Source organism: Setaria viridis, chromosome 7 (genome assembly GCF_005286985.2).
Source record: "Setaria viridis chromosome 7, Setaria_viridis_v4.0, whole genome shotgun sequence".
Classification (NCBI taxonomy): Eukaryota; Viridiplantae; Streptophyta; class Magnoliopsida; order Poales; family Poaceae; genus Setaria; species Setaria viridis.
In genome coordinates this window covers 17,501,264-17,512,309 of record NC_048269.2, presented here as the reverse complement: position 1 = coordinate 17,512,309, position 11,046 = coordinate 17,501,264, and the positions used below count along the sequence as shown (strand labels likewise).

Genomic DNA, 11,046 nt, shown 5'->3' with positions numbered 1-11,046 from the left:
ATGCTGATTGGGAAGGTTGCTTAGATGACAAGCGATCCACTGGAGGATTTGCAGTGTTCTTGGGAGCCAATCTAGTTTCTTGGAGTGCTCAAAAAACAGGCAACAGTGTTAAGATCAAGTACTGAAGCTGAATATAAAGCAGTAGCTAATGCAACTGCAGAGATAATGTGGATACAGATTTTGTTGTACGAGTTGTGTATAGATGTGCCAAGAGCAGCCAAGCTATGGTGTAACAATATTGGAGCCAAGTATCTTTCTGCAAATCCAGTCTTCCATGCATGAACCAAACATATAGAAGTTGATTATCACTTTGTAAGAGAGAGGGTAGCTAAGAAGCTACTTGACATTGAGTATATATCTACAAAGGAACAGGTGGAGTGTTTAAGAACAATCTTAACTTAGAAAGGTCAAATTGAGGGGGAGTGTTAGAGATAAGAGTTTGAATGTAATCGAAACAAGAAATCTAGTGAGATGTCTTTAGCCGAGTAGTCGTTGTAGTTTTGGTTAAGCTGTCGTAACAGATATATGTTTGTAGATTGGTTTAGCTAAAGATATTTCCTAGTGACCCTATATATTGTAATTTCCTTTGTGCCGATTATGCACAACATATTAACACGAAACCGTCGCACCCTTGGATCTGGAGCGTCGTTCCACACAGCGCAAGCGTCTCTCTTTACTGCCAATCGTCGACGGCAGCGAGGATCTGCTGTGCGTAGTCCCGCGCGCGCGATTTTCCCTTTGGCGCCAGGGCTGCGCACCCCTTCTCCCCTAAATCCCCTACTCCCCCATCCTCTTTTTCCCCCCTCCAGGCCTCCACCCGAAATCAGCAAGAGAAAACCCTGCTCCAGCATGCGACAGCAAGAGAAGCAGGCGGCGGCTGCGGCTCGAGAGCTGCTGAAGGCGGATTCGTCTTGACAACGGAGAGCAACCGGGGCGCAATCACGGAAGGCACCGGCAGTGCGGAAAGTAACGGCGGCACCGCCGATGCGGAAGTCCACCGGGGAAGATTCGGCAGCCTAGATGAGGAAGTTCACCGAGGGAGCTGCGGCTGCGCCGGAGCAGGCGAGTTCTGGCCGCGCGGCACCTCCGCCGGAGCAGATGGGCGTGGGTGGATCTAGTGGCGCTTCACCGACTTCTTTCACCGACGGGAGCTACTTCTTCAACGGCCTCGGCAGCTTCTTCGCCAGCACCGGTCAAAGCTCCATGCCTCAACCATGGATGCTACCTCAAGCTTTAGATCCGGCAACATGGTAAATCACTAATTCTCAAATTTGCTCATTCGAACCAGTGAAGATGGGAGGTTTGCTTGTCCAGATAATGGCAATTGATATAGATGTTTTGAACAATGTGATGTCTGAGATATTTGTTCAGTACATTAGTGATAGTTCTGGCTTACTGTGCAATTGAAAGTTTCCCCATGCTTGCTGATCAGTAGCAAAATGTCTTCTTTTGTTTCAAGTTATAAATGTATGTTTGTTTAGCAGTCATGGTTGAAAAATCATTATCAAGTACATTATCTGTTGGATGAAGTGATAGTTGCTCAATAGATTTGTTAGATCCGTCTTGCTGTTTATTGTTCAGATAATGACAATTGATACTTGCAGACATGTTTATCAGTCGTGGTTTTTAGAAATTTATTGATGTCTTTGTCAGTACATAGCAGATTGGGTAGTCTTGTATGCCATTGATATATGCAGTCATGTCTATCAGTCATGTATGCCACTTAGTTAGATGAAGGGATAGTTAATCAAATATGTTTGTGCTGATGGTATAGCAGTTAATCAATTACCTTTACCATGTTTACTAGTCACTGATTGTTTTTCTCATCTAGTGGTTGAAAAAATAAAATGGATAGGTTGTGGTCTTGCTGAACAATGTGAAATTTTGCAGGGATAAAATTCCTACACCTCCCGGTGGTTTCACAAACTTTATCCAGCCTCATTTATCTCAAAATTTTTATTTTGTTAGAGGTCATGCTCAATTTGCCCCATTCAAACCGTCGTGCACTATGGAAGATACACCATTAGAAAAAGAACTAGCCACTCTACTTTCATGAATAGAAAAAAATAAGTATGTTACTGTTGACATAGGGGATAATTTAGAGTTACCTAGGACTGAGAAGTGAATCCTTTGGACACAAGAAGAAGATGCCCGGGTGGTGAGTTTTCATTGCATTTGTCATGCTAATTTCTATTTGATAAAGGCAGGTTGAACAATGAAAAACATTCTTAACTTGATAATTTTACAGATTAGCTCATGGCTGTACAATTCAACTGACTCAAGCATCGGTGCTAATAGGAAGAATGAACAGTATTGGCATGATGTTGCTAACACCTACAATGAGACTACCCCAAATCATAGGAGAAGAAATGCAAAGCAAGCGAAGGACCGTTGGCATAAGGTTAATAAGTGGACTGACCTCTTCCATAGTGCTTGGTTGAAGGCTCAAAGGGTTTTTACTAGTGGTTATAATGATCAAATGTGGATTGGTAAGGCCCATGTTTTCCATGTAGAAGACAACAAACAGTCTCATTTAGAGTTGGATCTATGCTTATTTTCATCTCATTTCTATTTCTTATTTGCATTTAGAGTTTGACCTTTTTTTTGTCATCTGAACTATGCTGTGGTTAACTGAATGGTTGTGGGAATGGCAGTAGTCATGTGTGAACTAAATGGGAGTGGGAATGGCAGAAGTGATGTGTGAATTGAAATGCATTGTGTGTATCCTGTGTGAATGGCAGAAGTCATGTGTGAACTAAAATGACTGCATGCATTCTAGCCACTACTATGCGTTAAAGATGACTGTATGCAGATGTACAAATACCTGATGACCTCTATGTTTGTTCAACCAAATATATCTCTGTTTCATTTTTTTTCTCAATGGCGACCGGTGAGTTGGTTGCACATGAAGAGGAGGAAGCTGCGTAGGCGCTAGAAGAGCAGGAGGCTGCGCAGGAAGAGCAGGAAGTTCTGGCGCCTGCTCATGAAGATCAGGAGGCTACCGAGGATTTCCTTGCCGAGGATGAAATAGAAATCGATCCAGCGAATATCTACACACTTGATGACTTCCTTGCCAAGGATGAAAAGTTAGAATCATTTCGGAGGAAGATTGGTGACAAGTTGAAGGCCAAAATTGAAGGAGCATCTTCTAAACCGCCTAATCGTCGTTAGTGTCAAAGTGGACCTCAAAGGTATATACCTAGAAATTGAGAAGCTAGTCATGATGAACTTGTTGCTAACTACTTTTCTGCAAATCCTATCTACACTGATGAGATGTTCCACAGAAGGTTTCGGATGACAAAGCCATTGATCCTTCGAATTGTTGGAGTTCTCAATGATTGGGATCCTTTTTTTTTACCCGAAGAGTGGATGCAACCGGAAGAGATGGCCACTCACCTCTTCAAAAGTGTACCGCGGCCATTCGAATGCTAGGATATGGCACGCCAGCTGACCAACTTGATGAGGTTTTGAAAATTGCTGCAAGCACGTCTTTGGAGTGCTTAGGGAAATTCGCTCAAGGAGTGATTGAATGTTTTGGTTGAGAGTACCTGCGAATTGATGAACTAGAACAAATTCTGCAACTAAATGAGGCTCGTGGCTTCCCAGGCATGATAGGAAGCATTGACTGTATGCATTGGGCGTGGAAGAATTGCCCAAAAGGTTGGGCTGACATGTTTACTTGTGGTGACAAGAAAATTCCTACTATAATCCTTGAAGCGGTAGCATCACCTGACCTTCGTATATGGCATGCGTTTTTTGTACCGCTGTGGCCTATAATGATACCGATGTGCTGAATAAGTCACCACTACTCATTGATGCGGTAAAAGGAGAAGCTCCAAGAGTACAATTTGTTATAAATGGGATGTAATATGACACGGGGTACTATCTTGCTGACGGAATATATCCCAAGTGGGCAGCCTTTGTGAAGATAATATCATCAACTCAAATGGAGAAACACAAATTATATGCGCAACATTAAGAAGGGACAAGGAAGGATGTTGAGTGTGTGTTCGGCGTGTTGCAATCCCGATTTGATATTGTACGTCATCCAACACATATGTGGAAGAGGGATGATGTTGTTAACATAATGCAAGCTTGCGTCATCCTCCATAATATGATAGTTGAAGATGAAAAGAACTTGGTTAAAATTCCATTGGATTTAAATGAGAACCCAAGTGCAACTATTGTCCTACCACCAGAAGTGAGTACGAATAATAATCCTAACCCATGCTTCGCATAGGTACTTAATAGAAACTCGCTATCCGTGCTCCTGCACATAAGCATTCTACACATAAGCAACTCAAGAAGGATTTAGTTGAGCACATATGGCAACGTTATGGGCAAAACCAAAGTTAGACCTACATTGTAATGGTATTGCAACTTTACTAAATCATATCATGTATTTTGAGTACCTATTTTTTCAAAGACTTTATGTGACTTAATTTAATATCATGCATTCTACCAATTGAGCACCAAAATGGCTACAAAGATCAAGTGTACACTTGATCACCATTTCAATGAATGAATTAAATAGTTTGCAGACAGCTAAATAGACGGCTCACTGTACAAGCTATCTTTTTAGCTGTCTGTGTCTGACATGGCAAATCAAATAGACAGGAGCTGTTATACATGCCCTAATTCTAAGTATTATGAAGGGCATAATAATTGTAATCATGAGTAAACATAGTACAATAATTTGAATGCAAACTTGTGTTCCCTCCTAAATTATTAGTCATTTTGGTTTTTTTGATATTCATAGATTTTGCTATAAATTATATTCATAGATTTTTGCTATGCACCTAGAGAGTAGGTTTGCTCTCCCAGTTTTTAACAATTAAGATAGCAGGCCAAAATTATCATGTATGGCACTTCTTATATATCAATAACTAAGAACAACCCTACGGCACGATAATAATCAAGCAAGCAACGGTATAGCCAAATAAAGAAGGGTAATTACTAAACAACATCAACAGCAATGATTATAATTTATTTGCATGGAGGCTCTAATCCTCGCAAAGCATTTGCAACGGGAAAAGGAGCTCATCGAGATATAAATAAGATTGATGGCAGATGCATAAGACGTGGAAACAAATCAAAATTCATAGAAAACTCAATATATAACTCATGGGAAATATCGAAATTATCCCAGCAAGAGAAATTAACAATTGAACCTAGCTCATGGCAGGTGATGCTGTCTGCGCACAACTCTTCTTTTAAGCTCGTGCATGTGGTACATTATTCCAACCAATATCTCACGCATCATTGCTTTATTTTACTTCAATAAAGTGACGTTTATCTTTACTTGGAATGAACGATCGTCTTCCCTCTCAGATTCAAGGGAAGACTGCGGCAGGCAGTGAGGGTTGCAGATGGGGCATTTGGACTGGCACTCCTCAAGCGACTTGTAACATACACGCTGGGGCGGTTTCTGACAGCAATAGCCATGGGGGATGAAATATGCCAGGACCATTGTCTGGGCACACCATCTCGATGCAAAATATTACGTGGAGCTTGTTCTCATCCGTTGACGTTGAGTTGCTTGTAGTAGCATTAGCACTTCTGACATCAAGTAGCTGAGTATGACCTAAATGAATATTGTATGTTTATTATCAGAATATATTGAGGAGAGATGAGTACTTATGACAGTTGTCTCAACGGTTGTCATAGAGAAATTTTCTGAAGCATCATATGTAAAAGTGCCATTGTAAGTAGTAATATCTATTTGAATGAAGATACTTAGTTGAATATCTTTATGTTCCATGTTGCGACAACAAGTAAATTAAGACACAATATTATATCTCTATTTACCAAAAGTACTAGAAATATATTGCAAAATTATGATGAGTTTGTAATGGTGGATCCTCGAACTAAGACCTCATGCAACAGCAAATAAATGCATATTCTCTGCTTGCTAGCCAGTTCAACCTCAAACCATTTATTCCTTATATGTTTATTGTGATTGTTACAAGTAGTTCTTTACATGTCTCAAACATCAAAACAATACGTGTTGGTAGAATTTAGAAAAGGAGCAATAACCCAAATTACGTCTCTATGCAATTAGGTCAAATTAACATTTTCTTAAAGATGTCCTCTACATATAAATATGTATTCGCATTTTACAAAATGTCTGAAAAAGATGTGTTTAATTTATTTATAGCTTCATTAAAATGTCTCAAGCAATGCCTTGATACATGGGACATCTTTTAAAGTGCCATGGGAAGTGTCTCTACGCACGAGCCATGCCTCCTCCCTTGCAGCTGTGCTGGGGTCGCTAATGGCGTTGTGGGCTTGTGGCTGCCCTGGTTGTTGCCATCTATCCCTAATTTGTGGTTGGTGGCAACCACAAGACACTACCACATCTTCTTCCGGCCCCTCTTTCACCCCACCTATCCTATCCCTAACGATGCAAATCCTAATTAAGCCTCGCCCTGAGCCCTAAAAATGGCGCCGTCCAATCCTACACCAACGGTGACTTCATGCTGCGCCTGTGTCTCCGGGTACGCTTCGAAACACCACGAGGGAGTAGATGATGATCACGACGTACTGCAGGCCTCCGCCGCCCCTCATCTTGAAGTAGGTTAAGCCATTAACTAAGTGCAAGTTGAATGCTAAATGTGGAAACGTGTCTCAGCAAACAATTTGGAGTGAAATGTTGTGTGTAACCTTCTCTTGGTTGCATTCTTTTATATATGCCCATGATTGATTTCTTTTATATACGCCCAAGATTGATTTCAGTGAAGGAAGAGGCTAAAAAACAGCCAATTTTGATTGAAATTAACCCCAGACAGCGAGATGCTTGCATGTGGTGTTGTGTGGATCAATGGATGTGCTGGGCTCGTGTGTGAAGCTGCTTGTTCTTCTGAAGCTCCAGGACTTGCATCTCACTATTTTTTTTAACAGATTTGATATTTCATTTGGTGTTTCGTGATTTTAATTTTACAGATTAATCAACTTCGTTATTGCCGTCTAGGAAATCATCATATCCTAGTGTTTGAATGTGTAGTGTTGATTAGCATGTTGATCAGCTACTTGTAGGAAATTAGGAGGCTGTTACTGCTGTAATAGCAGCTTTTTAGTGTACGGAAGAACCGATGCTGATGTGTAATACAGTAGCTATTTATTTCTGTCCTTTTGTATTGTAACATGCAATGCAATGCATGTATGATGCTCAAAACATTCAGTTTTGGACACAGCAGGAGCCAGGAGGCCTATGCGTGCGGAGGATACGTTGAGCAAATGGTCGAATTGCCAGGAGACCAGCAAATAGCAGTGTTTGGCAATGTGAACGTCTTGTGGTGCATGCGTCCAGAGGATACGTTGAGCAAATGGTCGAATTGCATTTCATATTCCCTAATGGACGCAGTAACCGATTCACCTCATCAGTATGAGCTCTAGCGAGCTGCCACTGAAATATATTGAACGATCATAAAACATCCACTAAGAGCTTGTTTGGATAGAAGAGGATTGGAGTGAAACAAAGGGGGATTGAGTCTAAAATGAACTAATTTCCCCTCCAATCCCTCCCCCATTCCACTTCAATCCACTACTGTCCAAAAAGCCCTAAACGAGGCTTGGATTCCATTGCAGAGGCATTGAAACTCTCCATTCTAGACTTCCAAAATTGGAAAAGGATCCAGTAATAACATTGAGGTCTCTCAGAAGACAACACTACTAGAACTAGACAAAAATAGATGGAATCGCGTTGTTTAGTGAGGTACATCAACATCATGCAGAACAAAGCATCACTTCAGCAGCACCACTGATTATCTCCATAGAAATGTCTAGCCTGCATACAGAACAAATGAAATATAAGTACATTATATGTGGAACGAGTTTCTTTTAAAAACGCGAGAACAGCACTACAGAGTAGTTATGATCGGTCACATTTTTTTTTTGCAGGAGATCGGTCACATTTGGACTCATAACAGAACACTGCAACAACAATGAATTGCCTACAGAACACTACAGAGTAGCTAAGACAAGGAACTCCACTGAATCCATTATTGTTGAACAGGAAACATTCAAAATAATTTAAAGATTTATATAAACTGAAATCATGTCTAGAAGTAGAGAAGCAAGCAAAAAAAACTATGGTGAATTGGATAATATGTGCTCCATCATCAGGAACATAGAAGCATAATAACACTATCTAATTCCACAATTTGACTGACCAAATGTGCACATTGGGTGTGTTTGGTTGCCATCCTCGACAATTCACCCAACCAAACAAAAGGATCACTATTATTTTGAACCATTTCGTACGTGAACCAAATGATACAAGCAACTAAACACAGCGAGAATGACAAGCCAGGCCTCCCAAACAACAAACATGATCAGGTTCCAGCAAACAATTTAGCTAGAACATGTACATCAGACCAATACTTAACAGGATATGAAGGATAGATAACTGTGTACCAGTTTCACTAAACCATTCTAAATGCAGCAGGTCTGGTGTATCAGTATCACTAAACAACCATTCTAATACAGCGGGTCTGGTAGAGTCTCCAGTTTTGAGTTAATAATCACATTGCAATCAACATTTGGCTGCAATCTTCATTTGGATCTTCATGCCAAAGAATTTAACACGGTAACTATTGGTCTCACTACATTCTAGCAATCCCCACATCTAAACTTCAGCAATCCCGCAGAGCAATCCGAGTAATCAAGCTGAAACCAAAAGAAAAATGAAGAAACAATTGACGTCTGATGTGCGGCTTTCCATCAGATCAATTCACCCTGTTTGTTGCTGTAACGTGCTGTTACTTGTTTCTTCTGAAAGGCAAAAAATCACTTATTGTTTCCACAATTTAACTGATCATGCATGTATGGATGATCTTGGATGGTGTGGTTCAACCAATTTGCTTGTACCATATGGCTCACTCCTGTTAGTAGAATAACATACTAAGTGGGGTTGCTTCATCGTGCATGAGTTGGTACAATTCACCCAACCAAACAAATCACTATCATTTTGAACCATTTCATACATGAACCAGATGATACAAGCAACCAAACACACTCTGAATGACAAGCCAGGCCTCCCACACAACAAACATGATCAGGCTCCAGCAAACAATTTAGCAAGAACATGTTCATCAGACCAATACTTAACAGGATATGAAAGATGGATAACTGTGTATCAGTTGAACCATTCTAATGCAGGTCTGGTGTATCAGTATCACTAAAAAAACCATTCTAATACGGTAGGTCTGGTAGCGTCTCCAGTTTTGAGTTAATAATCACATCGCAATCAACATTTGGCTGCAACCTGCATTTGCAGAAACGAATCCTAGAGCCAAAGAATGAAACACGGTAACAATAACATTGGTCTCCCTAAATTCTAGCAATACCCGCAGTGTCAACTTCAGCAATCCCGCAGAGCAATCCAAGTAATCACGCAGTAGTAATGTAACAAGAAGAAAGATGCCAGGAGGAATTTCACCTTCAAGCTGAGGGGATCTCGACCTCGCCGTCGTCGATCTCCTGCTGCAGGTCCTTGGGGTCCTTGCCGTCGACGGTGCATCCGACGCTGACGCAGGTGCCGAGGATCTCCTTGACAGTGCCGGCCAACTCCTTGGCCATGGACCTAGACCTCATGGTCCTGGCGATCTCGATGACGTCGTCGAGGCTGATGTTACCACTGTGCTTGATGTTCTTGACCTTCTTCCTGTCCCTCTCCGGTTCCTTGAGCGCCTTTATGACGAGCGCGGCGGCGGAGGGCACAACGGAGACCTTGGCCTGGCGGTTCTGGACGGTGAGCTTGACGGTGACGCGGAGGCCCTTCCAGTCCTTGGCCGTCTCCTTGGCGATGTCCTCTCCGATCTTCTTCGGGGAGAGACCGAGCGGGCCGATCTTGGGCGCCAGCGACGACGCCGCGCCGACCTCGCCGCCCGTCACGCGGACGAAGACCTCCACCACCTGCGACGGGTCGAGCTTCGGCGGCATGGCTGCGACCGGCGGCGGCGAGGGTGTGGGTAGGGTTTGGGAGAGGGTGAGGAGTGGCGGCGGCGGGCGGGGCTAGGGTTTTTGGCAGGCCGCGTTGCGCGTGGTTTTATATAGCATGGCTTGCTTGCGCCTCCGGTGAGTGGTGGTTTGGGCCTTTCGGACACTTCGGAAGCCCACTTTAAACTCAGCTCGGCGTCTCTTTGGGCTTCATCGAGGTGGGCTAATGGGCCGGATCTCCAATTGCACGACGTTGGCCCGTTTCCTCTTTTTAGGCCCATGCAGATCCGGGGGAGAGAGAGAGCTTCGATGAGCCAAGCCTGCGCAATGTGTCCATTTCAGCTCTTGATTACTCATAGTCATCGGCGCTGATGATTGGTTGCATAATGCAGTCACATAGGTCGATGGTCTACTGATCGATCTGGCCGGTGAGGCGTAGGTCTCCTGACACATGCCATCGTTCGCGACTGCTACCGGCCCGCTGCCTCCTGTTCCCTGCTTTACCATCCGCTGTTCAGGTGGTTTCTTTCATCATCCAATGAACTGAAAGTGATAGCGATTATGAGATCTTGCGAACACGCTTGCCGCGAATATATGGTTGTTTCTTGCTTTACAATCGACTGTGGTCACTGACAAGAATCTGTAGTGCGTGGTTCTGTCTCGTCAAGCATGGCCAGTAGTACTAGTACCTCACTTGAAACGGCAATCTAGTAGTGCCTTCACATCAAGTGCTCCCCCCACTTCCCCACCGCCATGGTTCTCCAGCCTTGGAAGCAATGATGAGCCGCCGACGAGGAGGAGGACGATGACAGCCCGATTGGTTAGCAAGTAACATGGGAGCCGACGGAGGGTCCTTCTCTGTCCCTGACACTCCACCTCACACTGTGTTTGCTGCCTTGATTAGCGGGCGAATTAGTAGCACTTCATCTTTCTAATATGGCAGGCCACATTTAGCATGTGGGCGATTAGTTTGGGCTCTGAAAGTGTGCGAGGAACCTTCCAATCATCCATCCACTCCTGTAGTGTACTTGCTGATGAATCTATTCTTTTATTTTTCTTTTTTCGATGCATGTCTATTTCGCAGCTGCATTCAGTTCCTGCAGCTTC

At 42.9% G+C, this 11,046-nt stretch overlaps 1 protein-coding gene and 1 pseudogene across 1 annotated transcript; one reads left to right on the top strand and one right to left on the bottom strand.

The window, feature by feature from the left end:
• Positions 1-3,273: 3,273 nt before the first annotated feature.
• On the top strand, positions 3,274-4,356 carry LOC140223461 (protein ALP1-like; annotated as a pseudogene).
• A 3,225-nt stretch (positions 4,357-7,581) lies between these two features.
• Positions 7,582-10,026, bottom strand: LOC117865042 (large ribosomal subunit protein uL11z). The gene is made up of 2 exons (XM_034749118.2): positions 9,440-10,026; positions 7,582-7,786 (listed from the first exon to the last, which is right to left on the bottom strand). The coding sequence occupies exon 1, from the start codon at positions 9,940-9,942 to the stop codon at positions 9,442-9,444; it is 501 nt and encodes a 166-aa protein (XP_034605009.1). The 5' UTR covers positions 9,943-10,026; the 3' UTR covers positions 7,582-7,786; positions 9,440-9,441.
• Between the last annotated feature and the right edge of the window lie 1,020 nt (positions 10,027-11,046).